General features: G+C 52.7%; 2 protein-coding genes across 3 annotated transcripts; both read right to left on the bottom strand.

The window, feature by feature from the left end:
* Positions 1-916: 916 nt before the first annotated feature.
* NHERF4 (NHERF family PDZ scaffold protein 4) lies at positions 917-5,520 on the bottom strand. Its single transcript, XM_069555392.1, has 11 exons — positions 5,459-5,520; positions 5,056-5,083; positions 4,832-4,905; positions 4,290-4,501; positions 3,803-3,995; positions 3,575-3,711; positions 3,124-3,328; positions 2,696-2,892; positions 2,375-2,599; positions 2,029-2,229; positions 917-1,776 (listed from the first exon to the last, which is right to left on the bottom strand). The coding sequence occupies exons 1-11, from the start codon at positions 5,472-5,474 to the stop codon at positions 1,747-1,749; spliced, it is 1,518 nt and encodes a 505-aa protein (XP_069411493.1). The 5' UTR covers positions 5,475-5,520; the 3' UTR covers positions 917-1,746.
* Positions 5,521-5,971: 451 nt separating this feature from the next.
* On the bottom strand, positions 5,972-22,343 carry NLRX1 (NLR family member X1). 2 transcript variants are annotated; one of them, XM_069555390.1, is made up of 10 exons: positions 22,125-22,343; positions 20,180-20,307; positions 19,552-19,621; positions 18,989-19,077; positions 17,846-18,465; positions 16,651-17,466; positions 8,709-9,304; positions 8,382-8,468; positions 7,377-7,628; positions 5,972-7,049 (listed from the first exon to the last, which is right to left on the bottom strand). In XM_069555390.1, the coding sequence occupies exons 2-10, from the start codon at positions 20,247-20,249 to the stop codon at positions 6,728-6,730; spliced, it is 2,922 nt and encodes a 973-aa protein (XP_069411491.1). In that variant the 5' UTR covers positions 20,250-20,307; positions 22,125-22,343; the 3' UTR covers positions 5,972-6,727. The 2 variants fall into 2 exon arrangements, with proteins under 2 accessions (XP_069411491.1, XP_069411492.1); XM_069555391.1 differs by lacking the exons at positions 18,989-19,077; positions 19,552-19,621 and having other exon boundaries at positions 22,125-22,207.

Genomic DNA, 22,343 nt, shown 5'->3' with positions numbered 1-22,343 from the left:
CTGGTTAAATATGGAAGGGGGAGATTGTGAAAAGAATTCCCAGCATTGCCTTGTATTGAATTTATAATATCATTTAAAAAGTTTACTTAGTCTAATTAATTTTGTATAAAGTAGGAATAACCAAATATATTCTGTTTTGCCATCTCTTGGGAATAACAGAATGTATATTCACCATAATAGAAACAGCAGAAACAGTTCATTTTTACCCTCTGTAGATTCTTCCTTTCAGTAAGTTGTGTTTCATCCTTATAGACTGATCTTTCAGGTAGAACAGGTGGAGGTTTAGGTAGAAATGAGCATCAGGACTCTACTCACTACACACAGTTGTTTCCACTATGCACAACTGTGCACCTTTTAGCTATGGAGCTTAAAAGGCTTCCTGGGTAGCTTAGTAAAGAATTCACCTGCAATGCAGGAGACCTGAGTTCAATCCCTGGATTAAGAAGATCCCCTGGAGAAGGAAATAACAACCCACTCCAGTATTCTTGCCTGGAAAATCCCGTGGACAGAGAGGAGACTGGCAGGTTACAGTCCACGGAGTCCCAAGAGATTTGGACGCGACGGAGCAGCTAAACCACCACACCACCATGGTGCTTAAACTTTCTCCAAGAGAAATGAATATAACACATTTTAAAAGGGAGGAGGGGGTGATTTCCCACAACAAGTAATTCTCTGTAGACATTATTTAACTTTTGTGTTACAGTCTAACTCAATTGTGGCACTATCTACCTGGCCATAGCATCAGACCCCAGAGGTTAAGGGTTCAGTCCCACGAGACCGCCCTCAACCTCAAATACCAATCTTAAGTCCAGGTTGTCACTTGTGCTTTTGACTAACTGGCTATCAATCAGTGATAGCCACAACCCCCTCCCTAGGGTTCAATCATTTGCTAGAGTGATTGAATTCAGGGAAATGGTTTACTTACTAGATCACCATTTTATTACAAAGGACACAACTCAAGAACAGCCAGATGCAAGAAATACACGGGGTGGGGTATGAGCATGGAAGCTCCATACCCTCTCCAGGTGTGCCAACCCCCTGCCCCTCCATGTGTTCATCAACAAAGAAAGCTCTCTGAACCTGTGCTTCTGGGTTTCTATGGAGACTTCATTATGTAGGCATGATTAATCAATCCATTGATCACTGGTGATTAATTCAACCTCCAGCCCCTGTCCCCTCCCAGGAGACTGAGGGTGGGGGTGGCACTGAAAGTTCCAGCTTGCTAATCACATGGTCTGTTCCCCTGGAAACCAGTGCCCCATTCTTAGGTGCTTGCGGAAAGGTACTTCATTAACAAGGATAGCTGTAATTGAACAAGCCTTATTATGAATAACAGAAGACACCTTTATCACTCTTATTACTTAGGAAATCCCAAGGATTTTAGAAGCTCTCTGCCAGGAAAGGATAGGAAAACCTAATATATATTTCTTGTTATAAACCACAAAATCATACTGTTCATCTCAAGCAGATCTTCATCTCTGGGGCACAGCTCCCAAAGACCCCACATGACCTCCAGAATCAAATGGGAAGCTCCCTCATGGGCCCACCTGAGGGCTCTGGCCACACCCTCTTCCAGGAGGTGGAGCCATGGGAAGGGAGAGAGACCTTGAACAATCCTGTGACTGGAGGTATCAGGAGTCCTAAAGCTGCAGCTCCTGGTTTAAAGAGAGCATCTCAGCTCCCACCACCTCAGGCTGGAGGGTGAAGACAGGGAAGCTTGGGCAGATCATTGCCAAGCATGGGGTGCTACAGCAGATCTGAGGCCAGAACCCCATCCTAAGCAAAGAAAGAAGGCAAGAAGTCATTCAGGGAACAGAAGAGTTCCTTTTCCCTGTCCCCACCTGCACTGGAATGCCCAGGAATAGGGCTTCTTCTCTGGGGTCTTTCTGTTCCCACCTACCCTGGCCTAAAGTCCCAACCAGGGTCCCCCAAACTGCTTCACCTTGTAGCCTCCCGCTCTGCCCTCCTCTCTGACCACGCCCTCTCCTCTTCTGGCTGCTCACAGTTCATCCATCTCCACTTCCTCACCTCTCTGGACCCTGGGGGAATCCAGGCTTCCAAGCCCTGCTGAGATCTGGCCGCCAACTTCAGGCATAGGGGTGGCTTCGCCTCAGCCAGCTGCTGAAGTCTTTCCTGGTCATTCTCTCCACCCATGGGATACCCATTCACCTCCAGAATCACGTCTCCTGTTTGCAGCCCTGCCTGGGCAGCGGAGCCTCCTAGGGTCACCTGGTGGAATAGGTGGGGTCTAGAGGAGCCTGGAACACCACAGAAAAGTTTGCTGGGTATTCTGGGGCTCTGGGAGGGAAGCAGAAGAAGGCTCATCAAGAAGCAAAGGATTGAAAACATCCAAGGTGCCCGGGGCATCCGTCACCTGGGAGATGAAGAGACCAGGCCTGCTGGCCACACGGCTGAGTCGGAAGCCATAGCCACCGCCAGGCCCAGGGTACAGGAAGCACTGGCGGAAGCTGCACGGGACAGGAGCCACTGTTGTGTCGACAAGTGGGCTGTTGGTCTCAACAGCAGAGACTGAGCCACTACCCCGGGGAGAGTCAGGAGCCTCTGTGCTCTCCAAGAAGAGGAGCGGAGACAAGCGAACCTGGAAAAAGAGGAACAGGACAAGTCCGTGCTCCTCCCTAACCTGAGCCCTGCTCCATTCCAGCCCCATCTCTAGCCCCAGCCCCTCAGCTCGCACCATACTGAAGAAGCGGTCAGCCTTGGGGTCGACGACAATGAGGGAGACTCGGGAGCCCTGCGCCCGGATCTTGGACACTGTCTCCTCGTGGCCCAGCCCCTCCACGCTCTCCCCAGCCACAGCCACCAGCCGGTCCCCAGCCTGCATCCCGGCCTTCTCCGCTGGCAGTCCTGGGTCCACCTCCCAAAGGAACTGACCTGGGACGCAGACATCCTCATGGCTCCTTCCCCTCCTTGTCCCCCAGTGCCAGCCCAGGCCACTGTGTGCACATTGGGGGACTGACCCCGGGGTACACAGGAGGAGGAGGAGGCCCTGGGCTGGGGTTCAGCCAGGGCCACCACTTGTGTGCACTGAGCGGTGGATGCAGACACTGGTGTGCCCACCCCAAGGCCCGCCCTCCCACCGCTATCCCCAGGGCTCCCACTCACCGAGGCGACCGTCAAGGCCCTTCTCCTCCCGGAGCACGAACCCGAAGCCCTGGGGCCCTTTCTCGAGATGCAGACAGCGGGGCTTGGTGGGCAGTGCCCACCCCTCTGCCAGAGGAGCAGCCAGGGGCATTCCCAGCTGGCGACACTGTTCCTCCACCTCTGGCCCTGCCACCAGCAGGGTCACCTGCTTGCCACTCTGCCAAAGCTGTGGGGACCCAGCAGGGCATCAGCATCAACCAACTGGGGAGGGAGGGCAGAAGCAGGCACCCCCTCCCAGCCCTTCTTCCCAGGCCCTAGAATGAAGCCCTCGGGAGGGGAGGGGGGGTGGCGAGCACAGAGTGGAAAGGGAAGGATGGTGATGGAGGTACAAGATCAGACTGGGAGACTGAGAGCCTGCTTCCCGAGACAGGGACAAGCCCAGAGGGGTGAGGACAAGAGGAAGCAGCCATACCTTCCTGCTGAGTTGGTTATGTGTGAGCTTTTCCACACTGACCCCATTCACTTCTAGCAGCCGGGCCCCAGGGGGCACTCCTGCCCGCTCAGCTGCTCCTCCAGAGCTCAGCACTAACCAGAAAGGACCCCGATGTCCTGGAAGCCCAAAGAGTGACTTTCTGCCTGCTGTCCACCCACAACAGGGCTCAGAGCCCCCCTTCTGACCCCTCCCACGCTCTAAGCTCACCTTGGGCGACACTGAAGCCAAAGCCGCCCTCGTCTTTCACTACGTGGCACAGTCGAGGCCGGACCCTCTGGCCGAGAGGGGGACAAAGGCGGGTGGCGTTGTTCCCCCGCTGAGCTCGGGCCACCTCGTGCACATGCTGCGCCAAAACTGTCAGCAGCACCCGAGGCCCGCTGGCCCGGATCCGGCGTATCACCTGAACAGCAGGCACGCGGGGTGGGCTTGAGCCGGCCCCTCTTATGAAGGTCCCCTCCCTAGAAGCTACACTCTTCACCATGAGAACCAGCTCTCTGGAGGCCTTCACCCAGCCATTCTGACCTGGGACATCCCTAAATTCTGGGAGATGGGGGAGGTGACCCCCCACCCTCCCACCTCCCATGTGGGAGATACGTCACCCCCACATACCCAGGGAGGTGACCAAGAGGCTTCTGTCTCCCCCGGGTGCTACAGAATGTTCCCTCGTACTACCGGGATTCCAGCCCAACCTCACCATCAAATAATCTTCATGTTCCACGACGTGGTTGTTCACCCCCAGGATCCAGTCTCCTTCTCGAAGACCCTGGCGCTGGGCGGAAGAGCCTGGCTCCACCCTGCACACCACATGCCCAGCCCTGCCTGGTTGCTGCTGCAGGTGGAAGCCAAAAGTCCTGCCCTCCTCTTTATTCAGCAGGTAGAAGCGAGGCCGTTCCAGGCTCCAGAGATCTGGATGGGGAGGTGGGCAGCAGAAAATGCGGAGGAAAGGGGACATGACCCAAGTCACCTTGTGCCTGGTAGCCCCTGCCTATGTGATTGAACAGCGAACAGGCTTCTGCCCAGTTAGGTGTTGGGTAGTGGGGCTGAACACAGCCCAGGCAGAGTGGCTAGGACAGAAGGAAAAAGCCCAGCCCCCTTCCTCCTCCAGGTAGTCACTCCCCACCAAGGCTGTCATCAGAGGGAGACAGTGAGTGGTTTCCAAGGAGACAGGATGCTTTATGGTGCCCTGGTGGCTCTGGGGAAAGGAAGTGGTTGCCCCAAGGGGTTGGGGGAGGTTACCAGAAGGGTCGTAGTCTTCAGCCAGGGAGAGGACAGGATTATCAATGCCCAGCTTTGGGTTAAACTCAAACTTCCTGCAAGGAGGCAAGTCACGCAGATAGGAGAAAGCTGACATCCAGACTTGGGTCCCAGGCTCGCCTTGAGGTGCCAAAGGCAGCTGATGAGCCTCCCCAGCTTCAGTTCCCTCCTCTCCTTGCCCCAGTCTTTCACAGCACGGCACTTACAGGGCCAAGGAGGCTGTGTCCTGAAGATCTGCCAGGCAAAGAAGGGGTGAGGGGACGAGCGGCAGTCTCCCCACCGAGACTCCACTTCCATGATCGTTAACTGAAAGGACTTAGGGGAACCCCAAGTTCAGGACTTGCCCTGTGTTCTGCTCCCAAAGGGTCTTCCCTTCCCCTTCCTTCCACTCCCTGGCCCAGACCTGATATACACAGAAATCTGAGCATATCAGATTTCAGGGCGTGGACCAGAAAGGCAGACACATCCACCCACTCACCTCTCACCTCCTAACTTCCAGTCTGTTTTCAGGGCTCCAAGCCCCAATACCAAGTGTGTCCTAGTCCCAAACCCTTCCAATCCACGCTCTGCCCTGAAATCCCCTCCAGAGGGTTTCTCCCGGCCTCCTACCTGCAGCTGCCTCCATGGCTGGATCTGCGACCCAGCGCCCAGTGTAAGGACAAGGTCCATCGAAACCAGCTGATCCTCCCATCTACCCCCGCCCCCACGTCCCGCCTCCTTCAAGACACTGCCTTAGAAGCAGCTGGGTAATGGTTAAGGGGAGGAGAGCCCTGTCTTCTGGGGAAGTGTGTGTGTCCTTCCCGCCCCATTCCTGAGCCCCGACTTTCTCAGGAGGCTCTGCTGCTGTCCCAGGTCCCCCTCTGCGCAGAGAAAGGTCACTATAATTGCTGATCACTGTAATTCCAAGCCTGGGATAAGTGTATGACATGGGTGACAGAAGCCCTATGGCCCAATAAGGCCACCCCCCCCCATCTAGTTCATGTAACACCCCCTCCCCAGCCCTCACTGCCTCTGAACTCAGTGCCCAAGAAACATCTGCAATAGAAAGTGGCCAGTGGTTTAACCAGAATGACCAAGAACAGCACCCTTTCTTGAAAGCACCAGGCAAAATAGAGGCCACAGTAGTTGGAAGACACAGGTCTTTAATAGAAGCAAGTCAGTGCCCACGTCCCTAGGGGCCACCGAGCTTGGGTACCATTGGTGAAAGGGGGATGACGGTGAGGAGACAGCACCAGTGAGAGAGGAAAGTGGCTGCTGGCAACCTGGGTGTCCCCAGAAAACATAAAGGCAGGACGCAGAAACCCTCCAACACATCTGGACAGCAAGTCCGACATGAGAAGAGTGCCCCCTGGTGGCATGATCAGAGAGGCGCTTGGTGGTGCTGCTACAGGACAGGTGTATTCCCTGAATAGCTCAGCGGTAAAGAATCTGCCTGCAATGCAGGAGACACAGGAGACATGGGTCCAATCCCTGGGTTGGGAAGATCCCCTGGAGAAGGGCATGGCAACCTACTCCAGTATTCTTGCCTGGAGAATCCCATGGACAGAGGAGCCTGGTGGGCTACAGCCCAAAGGGTCGCAAGGACTCAGACACAACTGAAGAGACTTAGCATGCAGGTACACACGCTAAGGGACAATGTGGCCACCAAATGCCACATCTTTCAGCCCTTCTAGCCGAAGGGAGGTGAGGCATGTTCCACGATCCTGGAAACTCCAGACTCGGAACACTGGTTGGACATGCCCTAGGAGAGCAACTGGCACACCTGTGTGCACATTCCATCCATCCCCGGAAGGGATCTTTCTAGAAGTAGTAGTGGAAGCTAGGGAGTCACAGACAGAGAGGACTTGGGGCCAGGGGACACACACTGCTGCCACGGTCTCAGCTTCCAGGGCCGCCCAGCTGCTCCAGGAGGGCCCTGACCTCGCCCTCCACCCGCAGCAGCTGGGCCTTACGCCAGGGATTAAGGGTGGCTCCCCGGTTGTCTTCCAGATCCCTCAGCAGCAGCTCCAGGTGGCGCCGGACCCGGCTGCGATCCCAGCTGTTGAGGTTCCGCTGGACTTCACCCAGGATCACCGACCAGTACTCGGACACTGCTGTCCCCTCCGTCAGCGACACCACGACCCGGGCACCGCCCTCTGCAGTGCTCCCCAAGTCCCGCAGGGCCTGGCGGCACTCTGAGCTCAGCTCATTGAAGTAGAGACTAGCGGGAGAGAGCAGAGTAGATGCCACTCAGTGGGGCTCCGAGAAGGAAGGCGGAGGGCTGGTGGACAGAAAGCGAAGGGTCTCATAACTCATCCCCTAGCTGTGGAATGCGATGGGCAAAGTGTCTGCAATATGCCAGAGACAGAGGGCGGTGGCCACTGGGAGGCAGGGATGGCACTAGAATTCAGTGGGACCACAGTCGATAGGAACCAGGCCACCAGGACCCTAAGAGAAACAGTGGTGGAGAATCAGGGCAGGGGAAGGGCCCATCACGGATGGGGGGTGGGAAGATGGGACAGGGTGGGGGAGGGGCAGGAAAACTCACTGCAGCAGCTCCAAGGAAGGGTGCTTCCAGGCAGCCTTGGCTAAGGCCAGGGCAGCCGTGTCACCAGCGCCGTTGTAGGCCACGTTCAGCTCCTGGAGTTGTTGGTTTCGGTCCAGCTGGGCAGCCAGCAGCTCCAGGCCCTCATCCCCAAGGCCCGTGTGCAGTAGAGAGAGGTGTTTCAGGGAGGTATTTCCTGCCAGCCCCTCCAGCAGCAGAGCCACACCCGCCGCCATCAGCGGGTTGTTGGACAGCCTAGGGCCACGAGCAGTCTAAGGTTATGAGAGCTCCTAGCAGATGCCCTGTGCTGAGCACCGGGACTTGGGCCTAAAGGGTGCATCGCCTGGGGCAGAGACCAGCCTGGATGCAGAGAAATGCAGGCCAGGAAATGAGAAATAAGGGTAAGCTCACTGCAGAGGGGGAAGAGTGAGATGGAAGCTGGCTTCTCCCTCCCTTCCTCCTGCCTTCCATTCTCCTTGTGACACCCCCCTTCCCTTTCCCCTCTCCCCCTCCCCTTCTTCCTCCTTTTTTCACTCCCTTCCAATCCCTGCTTTGCCCTCTGTTCCCAACTGCCCCTCCTTCTTCCCACCCTATTCATCTCCCCTTACTCCAACCTAAAATCAGGAACCCAGGCATCTCGGTTGCTAGTCAACCAGCCAACACTTTGGGAGCATCTATTGAGTGCCCAGCATCAGGGTCAAACTCGTGAGGCAACAGGGAAAATCCTGGGAGGGAATCAGTGGTGCTGTTACCAGGCAACTGGACTGGGTGTTATTCCACTGGGCCCTCCCCAGGCTGATTTTAGCCACGTGAGAGGTGGCTACGACCCGTGGTACTTTCCCCCTGCCTGGCTGCTTGTACTAGACAGGGAGGATTGGGGAGAGGAGGGTGGGGGAGTAAGGAGGGTAGGTCAGGGTCTTGTTTATTACACCAGGCATTTGGGAAGTGGAGAGCCCACCCTTGACCATAGCTGGCCAGCAGGATGGAGCCCCCTGCACAGGCACTCACCGCAGGGTGGTCACTTGGCACTGGTCATGTAGCAGCAGGTCGCGGAGGTCCCTGCAGGCCTCAGGGCCCAGGCTGTTGAGTTGCAACCTAGAGCAGAAGGTGGCCAGAGGGGAGGTAAGAAACCAAGGAAGGAGTTCAGCCTGGAGCCCGCCCACCCACCAGGACCCTCCCTCATCATGCACCTCTTGTAGCCCACAGCTGCGTCCCCTTCCGTGGCTCTTGTCACCTCCACCCACACCAGACTCACCCCAACCCCTGGTCCTTCCTCACTCCCTTTGGTCTCCAGAGAACCTTTTCCTCTGCCCATGCAGGAGGGCAGGGCCTCACCCCAGCTTCCGGGCACGCAAGAAGACAGGCGTGAGCGTGCGCAACCCAGCAGGATCCAGCTGGCAGGAGGCCAAGTTCACCTCATCCAGGGCATGCCTTCCACTGCCCAGGACAGCTGCCACCACCGTGCACTTGAGGGGCGTCATGCGCACGCCTGCCAGGTTGAGCTGGCGCAGAGAGCCAAGCACCTCGGCAGAGAAGCGCTGATTCTGGAACTCATAGTGGAAGAAGAGGTGGTCCAGGAGCTCCGAGGGGGGCAGCACCTGCCGGCCCAGCTTGCCCAGCTTCTTCTTGATGGCCTGGGCGTTCTCCAGGGCATCCAGAGTCTTGATGGGGCAGCCAAGCTGAGCCAGCACTGCCCGGTTGTGGGCAGACAGAAGCCCGCCCATGAACATGGGAAAAAGCTCAAAGACTTCATCGTCTGGAGGCTCGTCTGGGTGGCGCCGCGGACCTTCGACGCCCAGGATACTAGCACCTATCTGGTCCAGGACATCGTCGTTGTAGTAGTCCTCCTCTCGGAACATCTCCAGCACCATGGCCTGGGCCACTGCCTCGCGGCTCTTACCCACCACACGCCCAAACACTCGTGGAACCACCTGGAAGGGAAGCAGTGCGGAGGACTGGGGGGCGGGTGCAGCCTCCTGCTTGCCTTTCAGCCTTCCTGCCTAAGCCTCACGGTCTCCTCTAAACCGGAGCGTGCTTTGTCAGCTCACGCCACCCGCCCCTCCTGCAGCACCTTCCATGGCTCCCCGCTGCCCATGTGCAATAGAAAACTGCATAATTTGGCCCCAACTGGACCTTTCCAGAGTCATCTCTCAGCACTTGTCTCACTTACTCCAGACATAAGGAAATTCTTTCTTTTTCCCTAACACCCCTTCTGTTTCAAAGTTCAAGGTTGGTGGAAAAGAATTAGCATATATTATGCATTGAGCTTGAAGAAATTAGCGTATACTATTCATCTAGCCTGGTCCCAGGCTGCTGCTGCTAAGTCACTTCAGTCGTGTCCGACTCTGTGCGACCCCAGAGACGGCAGCCCACCAGGCTCCCCCGTCCCTGGGATTCTCCAGGAAAGAACACTGGAGTGGGTTGCTAGGTGGTATAAATATATCACCATCTTCAACATCATCACTGTCATCACAGCAGCAATGACTGATGTCACTCCTACTACTTCAGACCCTTCATGACTTGACCTGATGAAATAAATTTCATATTTTAAGGTAAGACGAGAAAAATTTAAACAGAAACTTTTTCTCTGCCCATTTGGGCCTCCTCCCTTCCTTCTGGTACGCACTGTGCATCTCCATTCTACATTTAACTAGACTTCCCCAATGGCAAAAATACCTGCCACAAAGATCAGTTTCTTTTTCTGGTGTCAGTTATGTGGCTTCTTTGAAGATAACATTCCTTTTTCAATCTTCTAAGGGGTCACGATGATCTACCCTTCACCTTGTATATGCAAACATCTTAGGTGAACTTTATGTAAAATGCCAATATATCATTTTCCTTGAAGCTATTGATAGATGCAAAACAAGATTTCTCAGATGACCTGGGAGGATACTGGGCCTCACCTCATGGGAGATCTTAGCTTCAATACTTACTTATGATCTTATCAGTGCTATTAGGTCTATTACTTATTCAGTTCAGCTCAGTTCAGTCACTCAGTCGTGTCCGACTCTCTGCGACGCCATGAATTGCAGCACACCAGGCCTCCCTGTCCATCACCAACTCCCGGAGTCCACTCAAACTCATGTCCATAGAGTCGGTGATGCCATCCAGCCATCTCATCCTCTGTCATCCACTTCTCCTCCTGCCCCCAATCCCTCCCAGCATCAGAGTCTTTTCCAATGAGTCAACTCTTTGCATGAGATGGCCAAAGTATTGGAGTTTCAGCTTTAGCATCAGTCCTTCCAATGAAAACCCAAGACTGATCTCCTTTAGGATGGACTGGTTGGATCTCCTTGCAGTCCAAAGGACTCTCAAGAGTCTTCTCCAGCATCACAGTTCAAAAGCATCAATTCTTCAGCGCTCAGCTTTCTTCACAGTCCAACTCTCACATCCATATATGACCACTGGAAAAACCATAGCCTTGACTAGACAGACCTTTGTTGGCAAAGGAATATCTCTGCTTTTGAATATGCTATCTAGGTTGGTCATAACTTTTCTTCCAAGGAATAGCGTCTTTTAATTTCATGGCTGCAGTCACCATCTGCAGTGATTTAGGAGCCCCCCCCCAAAATAAAGTCTGCCACTGTTTCCACTGTTTCCCCATCTATTTCCCATGAAGTGATGGGACTGGATGCCATGATCTTCGTTTTCTGAATGTTGAGCTTTAAGCCAACTTTTTCACTCTCCTCTTTCACTTTCATCAAGAGGCTCTTTAGTTCCTCTTCACTTTCTGCCATAAGGGTGGTGTCATCTGCATATCTGGGGTTATTGATATTTCTCCCAGCAATCTTGATTCCAGCTTGTGTTTCTTCCAGTCCAGCGTTTCTCATGATGTACTCTGCATATAAGTTAAATAACCAGGGTGACAATATACAGCCTTGATGTACTCCTTTTCCTATTTGGAACCAGTCTGTTGTTCCATGTCCAGTTCTAACTGTTGCTTCCTGACCTGCATATAGGTTTCTCAAGAGGCAGGTCAGGTGGTCTGGTATTCCCATCTCTTGAAGAATTTTCCACAGTTTGTTGCGATCCACAGAGTCAAAGGCTTTGGCATAGTCAATAAAGCAGAAATAGATTTTTTTCTGGAACTCTCTTGCTTTTTCCATGATCCAGAGGATGTTGGCAATTTGATCTCTGGTTCCTCTGCCTTTTCTAAAAGCAGCTTGAACATCTGAAAGTTCATGGTTCATGTATTGCTGAAGACTGGCTTGGAGAATTTTGAGCATTACTTTACTAGAATGTGAGATGAGTGCAATTGTGTGGTAGTTTGAGCATTCTTTGGGATTGACTTTCTTGGGATTGGGATGAAAATTGACCTTTTCCAGTCCTGTGGCCACTGCTGAGTTTTCCAAATTTGCTGGCATTTGCCTATTTTATAAGACTGTTGTTCCCTGAATTACCATGTGACTAAGCTTCAGATAAAATTCATGATTAGGCAACTTGAAAGTGAAAGTTAATCACACAGTCTCATCTGACTCTTTGCAGTCCCATGGACTGCAGCCTGCCCGGTTCCTCTGTCCATGGAACTCTCCAGGCAAGAGTGATGGAGTGGGTTGCTCTTTCCTTCTTCAGGGGATCTTCCCTACCTGGCCGAGTCTCCTGCATTGCAGGCAGATTCATTACCAACTGAGCCACTAGGGAAGGCCAGGCAACTTGAAATACTGATCAAATATATAGTTCTATAAGATGAATGACTGTAAGTTGTAACTCTAGATATGGGATGAAGCAACAAGAGGGAATCATTTTCTGGATCATAACAGACTAGTAAGACAGGCAGGTCAGAAGATTTTGGCTACTGTTAACAAGGCCTAGTCCAGTAACAGCACACTGAGTGACCTATCAGTGAAATCCTTGCCTGACCTGGGAATGAGCAGTCCTAGTTCCCTGGAACAAACTGGTCACAAACTGCCTCCCAAACCTTGATCAAAATTAAGAGTGAAAGGAAAGGGATTGTAAAATAAAGAATGTTGCCCACCACACAGTTCTACAAAATCAAGTCATCAGCCACTGCAGTTGCTGGCCTATAATAACCTTGAAAGGAATTCAGGGCAAAGATCAGGATGAGGCAATTTGTGCTCTGGTTAAACTGACAGCGAAAGTGAAAGAGGAGAGTGAAAATGCTGACTTAAAACTCAGCATTCAAAAAATGAAGATCATAGCATGCAGTCCCATCACTTTGGGCAAATAGAAGGGGAAACAGTGGAAACAGTGACAGAGTTTATTTTCTTGGGCTCCAAAATTACTGCAGATGGTGACTGCAGCCATGAAATCAAAATTCGCTTGCTCCTTGGAAGAAAAGCTATGACCAACTTAGAATATTAAAAAGCAGAGACATTCCTTTGCTGACAAAGGTTCGTCTAGTCAAAGCTATGGTTTTTCCAGTAGTCATCTATGGATGTGAGAGTTGGACTATAAAGAAAGCTGAGCATGGAAGAATTGATGGTTTTGAACTGTGGTGTTGGAAAAGACTCTTGAGAGTCCCTTGGACTGCAAGGAGATCCAACCAGTCCATCCTGAAGGAAATCAGTCCTGAATATTCATTGGAAGGACTGATGCTAAAGCTGAAGCTCCAATACTTTGGCCACCTGATGCGAAGAACTGACTCACTGGAACAGACCCTGATGCTGGGTAACACTGAAGGCAGGAGGAGAAGGGGACGACAGAGGATCAGATGGTCGGATGGCATCACCTACTCGGTGGACATGAGTTTGAGCAAGCTCCAGGAGTTGGTGATGGACAGGGAAGCCTAGTGTACTGCAGTCCATGGGGTCGCAAAGAGTCAGACACTACTGGGTGACTGAACTGGACTGAAACTGACAGAACTGGTCGTTAGATATTTTCAGGAGTTTTTATGAACCTGGATTCTTGCATCTTTCCATACTTAGGAAAGCACTAAAACCATTAACTAAGATGTCTGTTCCTCATGCCTAGATGGGGCTTCCTAGTGGCTCAGTGGTAAAGAACCCATCTGCCAAGCAGGAGATGTGGGTTCAATCCCTAGGTTAGAAAGATCTCCTGGAGAAGCAAATGGCAACCCCCTCCACTATTCTTGTCTGGAGAATACCATGGACAGAAAAGCCTGATGGGCTACAGTCCATGAGGTCACAACACGACTGAGGCAACTAAACACACATAGACACACACACTCCCTTCAGCAAAACAGTATATGTACTGGTCTCCCTCTTTACCGCTGAAATAGTTCTTAGAACTCTCTGAGAGACTGTCTCCCAGGTTATAATCCTCAGATTGGCTTGAATTAAAATTTCCATTTCTTTCTTAGATATGTTACGGAACCATTGACTGAAGCGGCCCTCCTTGACCAGAGCGATGATGACCACTTGCATGAGTTATCTCACGGTAGGAGGTCCCAAAGAGGAACATGGTGCTGCTGCCAAAAACTAACCTGGAAAATCTGGGAGGGGCCAAAAGGAGGGAGGAGATGCCAGCCCCATAATACTGTCCTACTAACCTCCCAGAATCCTGCACACTGGAATCCATCTTGGCTAAGAGATGCACACGCCATTTGGAAGGACCCTGAGTCAGACTAAATATGGGCCAAGATGATTGACCAAAGACAGCCCAGAAATTAATCTCATCACCATAACACCTGCGACTGTGCGTCACAGTGCAGAGCAGTTCTGCTTCTCTCCACCCCCTTTCCCACTGCTCTCTGCCTGGACCTCCGTTCCCAATAAAGCCTCTTGCTTTGTCAGTATGTGTCTCCCCAGACAATTCATTTCCAAGAGTTAGACAAGAGCCCACTCTCAGGCCCTGGAAAGGGTCCTCCCTCCTGCAACAGATGGACGATTGATTAATTTTTCATTGACAGGCCCCTGCCAACCACAGCGCCTTCATCACAGCCTCTCACTCACTCTGCTCTTGTCCTCTCTGCTTCTCTCTCTCTCTCTTTTCTGTCTTTTTGACAGTGCTAAGATTTTTTCTCCCTCAAAGCTACATCCTCTTCCTGGAGTGTTTTCCCCCCAGTGCTTCTCCTGGTTAATCCTCCAGGGATCAGATTAAATGCCCTTCCTACAGAGCTGCTTTCCTTATCCCCTTAAATCAGGTCCCCACCTTACACACTTCCACAGCACCTGGAACTTGGCTTTCCAGGCACTTCCCAAGATTTTTAATCATATGGCTATGCTGACATGTTTGTGTTGAGACTGCATGATCAAAAAAGACAAAAACCTGGGGTTCTGTTAGGTTTCTTCCTTGGAATCTAACACGTTGTCTAGCACACAGCAGGCACTCAAATATCTGTCAAAAAAAATGAATGTTTGGGAGGTTGGTGACATCACCTCCCATGTTTGCAATGGTTCTGAGAAGGACAGACCTCCAGCCAGAGCCACAAGGTTGTTGTGTGGCACCTCTTCTACTGATATGCTGCAGTCCATGGGGTTGCAGAGAGTCAGGCACAACTGAACAACTGAACAATAACCTCTAATGCCTGCCTTTTGTGTTTTTTCACTTGTTACAGGCAAGGTTCTCACCATGGAGGTAGAGTGTCCCTCCCCCAACCATCATCTGAACACAAGATACGAAAACAGTCACTCTGGGAAGCTGAATCAATAGGCTTATATAGACACAGATGGGACCCAACCTCTGCTAGGCAACCCTCCCTCCAAGAAGGGCTGGGGGTGTGGTGCCCCCTCAAGTAATTGAGCGGCTTTCTGAATCCCGTCAGGAGACCACAACCTCACTGCGATCCAGATGAAGCAAGTACATCCTCAAAGGGGTGGAGCAGCCTCAGCAATGGCCATTACCTTCCTGCCTGGGTTGATGCTGTGAGAAGGGATGGGCTGCCTGAGCCTGTTTATGTTTAACAGCAAAAAAAATTTTTAAGCTGTTTATTTATTTTTATTATGCTGCATTGGGTCTTACTCTCGGCATGTAAAACCTTAGTTGCATCATGTAGGATCTAGTTCCCTGACTAAGGATCAAACCTGGACCCCCTGAATTGGGAGGGTGGAGTCTTAGCCGCTGGACCACCAGGGAAGTCCCTAACAAACAATTAAATAGCACTTACTATGTGCCAGGATCTGCAGATGAAGACATTTAATCCTCATATTGGGCCAATGATACAGATACTTTATTTTTCCAGTTTGGAGTAGGAAATGGCAACCCACTCCATTATTCTTGACTGAAAAATTCTATGGACATGGGAGCCTGAGCAGGCTACAGTCCATGGGGTTGTAAAGAGTTGGATATGACCGAGTGAATGAACACACACATTATTCCCATTTAACAGATAAGGACCTTGAGACACAGGGAGATTAAGTAACTTGTACAAAGTCACACAGCTAGTTAAGTGGCAGAGCCTGGATTTGAACCCAGGTAGCTGTGTTATAGAATCCCTATTCTTAACCCTGACGTTTTGCTGCCTATAAAAAGGAAAACTTGTTAAAATTTTGTCCACTTACCAAGGCCCTGCTTCTTCAAGATAGGTAACTGAAACATTTCTACAGAGGACCGGAGTTACCAGCAAAGCACCACAGCTTCACAGAAATATCCATAGTACATCAGTAAAGTTTAGCAGAAAAAGCACAGGATTCAGAACTATGAAACCTGCACTCAGATCCCAGTTATTCTACTTACTGAGTGACCTTGGTCAAGTTACTTAGCCTCTGCGAGCCCCAGTTTCTTCATCTATAAAAAGGATTATAATAGTGTTTCATTTACAAGGCATCCGGCAGACATCAGCTGAGAGTGGATATTTCTTCCCATCAAAAACTTAGTGCATCTGCACTGCTCACAGCACAGTCCTCAGGCCTGTTATTTGGTTTCTGGAGCGGACCTGCACCCTGGACGGATTGTCCTAAATCAATTACCAATGCCATTTATCCTCCTGATATAAATGAATAAAATGGCATCTGCTTTATAAACCTGTCTCTGGTGATTAAGTTAGGATGAGACGTCACTCCCAGAGTCTAATCACCTCTGAGGAATAGATACAGTTGGGTTTCTGGACCTGCAAAGCACAGGATAAACCCTGGACTGTAGTGACCCCTGCTGCCCAGCAACGAAGACTAGAGTTATGGGATTGTTATTAATAAAGTCCCTGCACCCTCAGATCCCTCTCCAAGCGTTCCCCAGCCTATGGCTTCTCTCTCCCTCTTCCTTATACCCCAATCCCATTAAAACCCAGACTGCCCAGATCTGAAACAGAGCCAAGAAGGAGATTCACAGTTATGCAGGGAAAACAGGTTCCTTCTGGGAGAGGAGCAGGGGGTAAACAGGGAGGATGGGGACTGGCAGCCAGGGGTCCTGGGGCTGTTACCTTGAGCAGGTTGAAGAGCAGCGGCAGGGCCCGCAAGGGCAGCAGCTTGGCCATGATGCCCAGGACCAGGCTGACATCCTCCCCGACACGGCCCACGAGCTCAGCCACTTCCTTGCCCACCCGCTGTAGAGTCGTCTTCCGCAAACCCAGCACGATGTAGAGGGCAGCCAGGTATTCCTGCATGGCGGGCACGGTGAACACGAAGGTACCCGCGTGTCCTGGCTCCACACATGGGGCCAGAAAAAAACGCAGGGCGTCTCGGCGGAAAACGCGCAGCAGCTGAAACTCCTCTTCTGTCTGGACGCCGGCTTCCAGGCAGCCGCGCACGTCCTCTTCAGAGAAGTAGGTCTTGCGGGAGGACACACCCTCATAGGCCAGCTTGCCCATAGTTCGGGCCGCATAGGCCATCAGGGACAACTTGGAGGGGTCAGTGCTGTCCAGCATCTCCCCACTGAAGTTAAGACGCAGGAAGCTGGTGTAGATGCTCGTGAGGGTCTGGCCGGCTGGCGTGGGAGCATGCAGGAAGTGCAGGGTGGCACAGACGAGCCAGCAGTAGGAGGGCAGGAAGCAGGCAGCGGCGATCTGATGGTGCCCTTCCAGGTTCCGGGTCAGCATCTGCACCAGGTGGTCGCGCTGAGCCGGCGTGACCGACACACCCCCGGCTCCGGGCCCGCAGTCTGGCTGGTTGAAGCGGAGCTGGAAGTAGAGCTTCTGGAGGTTGGTATCGGAGAAGCCACAGATCTCGCCATAGCGGCCCACGTACTTGCTAGGGATGCGGCCGATGGCAGAGGGCCGGGTGGTCACCAGAATGCTGGCCTGGGAAGGGCATGGTGGAGGGTTAAGAAAGACCCTGGTGTCCTCACTGCCTCACTTGCCAGGGAGGAGAGTCCAAGGGTGAAGATGATGATGACCTCAGTAATAATAACTCAGACTTACTGTGGACCCACTATGATCCAGGGCACCGTGCTAAGCACTTCATATGCAGCATCTCATTTGATCAACGCAACTCAAGAAGAGAAAGAAGTGGAAGCCTGGAGAAGCTACTGACCAGCTCAGTCCCACAGCTCAGAAGCGGAGGGGAAGGATTTGAACTAACCCAAAGCCTACGCTCCTATGTATTAAATATGTGGACCTCGAACGCAAAAATCCTTAGGAGGCAAGTTAGGGACACCAAATCGGGGCAGGGCACACTCACCTCAGGCAACATGTATTTGCGCAGCAGGTTGGTGATGATGGCAGCTGGCGCCTCTGGCTTCTCAGGGTCACTGCAAAGCCCTGTGCTGGCTAATGAGAAATTGAGGTTGAGATGCTCCAAGCCGTGGAGCACAAACAGCAGGCGGGAGCCGGCAGCAGCCATCAGAGGCAGAACCTCCTTCAGGGCAGTGTAGCGCTGGGCTACAAGTTGGCACAAGGAGGCAGGAGCAGGGCCCAGGGATGACAGGTCCTCACAGGAGAAGGGGATGAGCAGCTCGAAGGCTGGCAGCCGTCCATAACACCAGTCCAAGACCATCTTGCGCACCAGCGTGCTCTTGCCTGTGCCCACGGTCCCGTAAAGCACCACCGTCTGCACCCGGCGCCCACAGGCATCTGGGTCAAAGAGCTGAGACAGGGCTAGTGGGGGGAGCCCAGCAGAGGGTGGCTGACGCTCCAGGGCCAGTTCAGCCAGTGGGCGCAGCAGCTCATCAGGGGTGCTCTCACGGATCACAGGGTCTACATGGACTGTGTCTAGTGCAAAGGTCGGGCCAAACTGGCGCTCTTCCCTGGGCAGCCGACTGAACCACTCGGCCAGATTGTGGCGGTGCCGCTGGAGAGCTTCTGAATGGGAAGGCAAGAGGAGAGAGGGGTGTTAGGAAGAGGGGCAGGGAAACACAAGAGCTTAGGGAGATGGTAGGGTCAAGCTGCCAAGTCAAGAGATGCTGGAGTCCAAAATGGTGCTGGACATACAAGACTTGCTCAGAATGTCCAGGAAGTTCAGACCCCTGTGACAGGAAGTGGGGAGCCATGGGATGAGTGACGGTGAGTCTGGGCTGACCGGTTGCACGATTATCTGTGCATGATCACCCTGACAGCTAGAGGCAGTGTGTTAAAGAGAGGGACGATGTGTCCCTCCCAGTGCTTTGTACATCGTGAGTGTGCACTGCACGAGTGTCACAGGAAAGGGTACACAGATAGATGGATAATAAGGCCAGGGAGAGTGGGTCCACAGATGGCCGAAGGTAACGGGTGCTCTATACCACCTTCTTGCTTGCTTCTCTGCCCACCCTCCCCGACCCCATCACACCCCCTGGGATCCCAGCAGCCCCTCTCCTCAGGCTGCCTGAGGAGCCAGTCCCTTTACCAGATGCAGCAATGCCCCGGAACAACTGTCCGTGCCTCCCGCATGAAGGACCATTGCCCACTGAGCTTCCGTTGTGGCGTATAAAGGCCCTGTGAGCAAAGAGAGGGAGTGAGCTGGGGCTTGGCTGTTGGGCTCAGGCTCCACAGAGGCTCAGAGTCCAGTCCTGCCTCAGCTGATAGACTTCTGGCTTCCTGAGATCCAGCCCTGACCATGGACATCCAAGTCCAGAGCCTTGTCTGACTCTCTCACACCCTTCCCAGGGCCTGAGGTCTCGCCCCTAGCCCTCCAGCTCCCCACTGCTCCCTGCCTGCCTGAAACTCAGGCTGGCTTCTGCCGGACTCCGCCCACCTCCCACCAGTTCTTCCTCTGGCTGACCACTGTGACTTGCACCATGGATGATATAAGCCAACTTCCTCTTTAGGTCTAGTAGCTGACTCCCCACGCTCTCTACCCACCGAAGACCAACCTCTCCCCAGGGCATCAAGCTCTCTGCAAGTCCTGACCCTTCCCAGGCTACTCTTCTGTGTCCAGATGTGTCCTAAAGTATGACACCAAGGCCTCACCTCGGGGACCCAAGAGGGCGCTCCCCTTTAAGAGGCCAACTCCAGTGAATCAAGAAGGGGATACGTTCGTCTACAGAGAGAAAGAAGAAGGAAGAAATAGCATCAAGAACTCACCCACATCAGCTCAACAATATATAGACCCCCACATCTACGTCAACCCCCGTCATCATTTGCTCTCACAGCATCACGAACTGCCCCTTTGCAGCAGTTATTATATTTCATTATGTAATTATTTCATTAACATTCATTCACACACCCATTCTTCCATGAGAGCAGGGATTACATCTGTTTTGTTCATAATTATCTACTTAGAACTAAGCACAGGGTCTGTCTGGTACACAGCAGGCACTCAATAAATATCTATTTAACACAAAATGAAGTCAGACAAGTGTTCCTGGGCTTATGTAGCTACAGGGACCCTCAAAGACCTTCCAGTTCAACTCCCTTAGTTTAGGATGGGAGAAAGGAAGCTGGGGAGGTGCAGTGACTTGTTCAAGGTCAACAGCTAGTGAATCACAGAGCTGGAACTAGCACGCCTGGTGTCTGGATCCCTGTCCTCCTGGGGGTGCCGTCTGGGCTCTGAAGATGAAGGGAGAGTTGGAAAGAGAAACCCCTGCTTCCTGCTCACCTGCTGGCTGGAGTACTCTTCCTAGACCAGGGCTCCAAGAGGCCCTGGGCAAATGGCAGCCCCACCTCATGGCAGGAGAAAAGGTCAGAGCCTGCGGGACTGAGCACACCGCCTTCTAGCCTGTTTCCCTGCAGGAAAAATGGTATGAATGGACCTCACACACCCCAACTTTCCCACCCTACCTCCCCGAGCAGGCCAAAGGGTGGCCTTCCTCCTCAAGAGAACATTAGCTTTGCCTTAAGTGTCAGTGTCACCAAAGCCCTGGCCTGGCCTTCAGACCTGCCTCCTCCACATCCCCCACCTGAGTGATCTCATTTTATCTCCTACTACCCACGGCCTCTACCCTATGGCTTCATGATCGCCTTTCTCCTGAGTTCCAGCCTAATGAACTATTTAGTTGTCCTTAAAAAAAAAAAAAGTTATTTATTTTGGCTGCACTGCAAAGCATGTGGGTGGGATCTTAGTTCCTTGACTAGGGATGGAACCTGTACCCCCTGCAATGCAAGCACGGAGTCTTAACCACTGGACTACCAGGGAAGTCCCCCTTGTTGTCCTTTTCTTCTTTTGCTTGGCTTCCAGCAAACTCATAGGAGTTCTGTGTTCATGTTCAGAAGCTTTTCTGAGCCAACAATTCCCAGTAAACAATCATCCACTCTCCTCTAAAGTTTTTCCGTAGCTATCGGGTCCTTTTAGCTGGGTTTTAATAGTTTGACCGTTTTATCTTCTCTGTGACTTTTATCTAACCTGCTTTTCAGGCTGGCATAAATAATAGATAAATGAATTAAGGACTTCCTACTTGGTGTCTCCATATGGACATCCTGCCTGTGCTTCAAAGATGCATGCTCGCAGAACTGAACTCAGCATCCCTCGTCCCTGTTCAGTTACTTTACCGCACATCTTCCCAATCACATGATTTCTTCTTGAAATCTGACCACTTTGTCTTCAAATTCTTCCCTCCTCCTTCAGCCACTGGAAACAGCCCGGCCATTCCTCCTCCCCATTCTTTGCCAGCCTGTTCCTGTTGCATCATCCCTCCCACCCCTGCGCTAACTCAGACCCTCCCCAGACTTCCGGGGACCCCTCTTCTCTTTACCTTCTCTCTGCCTTCAGTGCCATTCCATTCCCATCTCTCATCCCAGCCACCAATCACCTCCCTAAAATCCTTGATTGTATGGAGTCCAAACACCTGACCTACAACTGCTATTTTTCTGATAATGCCCCTGACCGGTGCCTTATCCACCAGGCTTTCCGAATCTTGCTTGCACTTTACTAATTTTGTTCATACTCTTCCATCAGCTTGGAAAGACCTTTCTCCAGAATCCTACCCAAGCTTTTAAAAACTGCTTAAAGTCCCTCTCTCCTGGGCAGTCTTTCTCCATCCCTGAGTTCCCTTAAATGAAGCACACAGCTATTTGGCAGCCGGTCTCCACTGGGATGTGGCTCTTCAAGGGCAGGACACACTTAGGGAGAAGTGGGTGCACTGGGCCCTATTGCCAGCAGGGCCAACCAGTGGAGGTGCAGGCTGGGGCTCAGATCTGGAGTCCCGGCTGCAGAAGAAGGGTTAAGAGGCGGCCCTGGCAAGCTGGAAAAGCTCGGGGAAACTAGCTCAGTGGGAAAAAATCAGACGCAGGGCCTCTGATTCAAGATGGGACTCGTGGTGCGGGCGGGGGTGGGGACGGTAACTTTCGGAGGATCACCCCTGGTCTCCAGAGCAATGAGAAAAGAAGAGGGCACCGCAGGAAAGGTACCAGGTCTGTGCTCGCACAAATCCAGAGCCTTAATCCGGGACCCCAGCTTTCCTTGTTCAAGTTGGTTTCAGACCCAAGAGGAGAGCCCGCCACAACGGTCACCATTCAGCGCACCGCTGCGTCCTACGCAACCCCGGCAGCCAGCTCCTTGCGGCTCCAGCCCAGCCCCGCCCCGTCCCCGCTGCTTAGACCTTTACCCGCCGCGGTCCAGGCCAGGAGCGGTCGCCGCCGGAGTCTCTCGCTTACTCGCAGAGGCCTCGGCGCGGCGCCGCGCTTCCTGCCCGCCCCGCCCGCCTGCGCGGAGCCCTGCCCTTTCTGGCTACCCGCCCGGCAGCGGGCACGCGCGAGAACGCGCCTCAGCGTTCCGGGCCTCCGGGTCCTGGGACGAGGGAGATAGCGAGACAGCCTGGGGGCCC

The sequence above is a fragment of the Ovis canadensis genome, chromosome 15, assembly GCF_042477335.2.
Source record: "Ovis canadensis isolate MfBH-ARS-UI-01 breed Bighorn chromosome 15, ARS-UI_OviCan_v2, whole genome shotgun sequence".
Taxonomy (NCBI): Eukaryota; Metazoa; Chordata; class Mammalia; order Artiodactyla; family Bovidae; genus Ovis; species Ovis canadensis.
The sequence above is the reverse complement of the archived record's forward strand: the minus strand, read 5'-3'. Positions and strand labels throughout refer to the sequence as shown.

Excerpts from the sequence above, each read along its gene's own strand:
- NLRX1 (XM_069555390.1), bottom strand. The coding sequence starts at position 20,249 with ATGAGGTGGGGCTGCCATTTGCCCAGGGCCTCTTGGAGCCCTGGTCTA. Across the intron at positions 17,467-17,845 it reads GCAAATACATGTTGCCTGAG|GCCAGCATTCTGGTGACCAC; the intron begins GTGAGTGTGCCC and ends TGCCCTTCCCAG. Across the intron at positions 8,469-8,708 it reads TTGCGTGCCCGGAAGCTGGG|GTTGCAACTCAACAGCCTGG; the intron begins GTGAGGCCCTGC and ends CTTCTGCTCTAG.
- NHERF4 (XM_069555392.1), bottom strand. Across the intron at positions 3,329-3,574 it reads ATAACCAACTCAGCAGGAAG|CTTTGGCAGAGTGGCAAGCA; the intron begins GTATGGCTGCTT and ends GGGTCCCCACAG. Across the intron at positions 1,777-2,028 it reads TTCCCCCAGGGTCCAGAGAG|GATGGGGTTCTGGCCTCAGA; the intron begins GTGAGGAAGTGG and ends TTCTTTGCTTAG.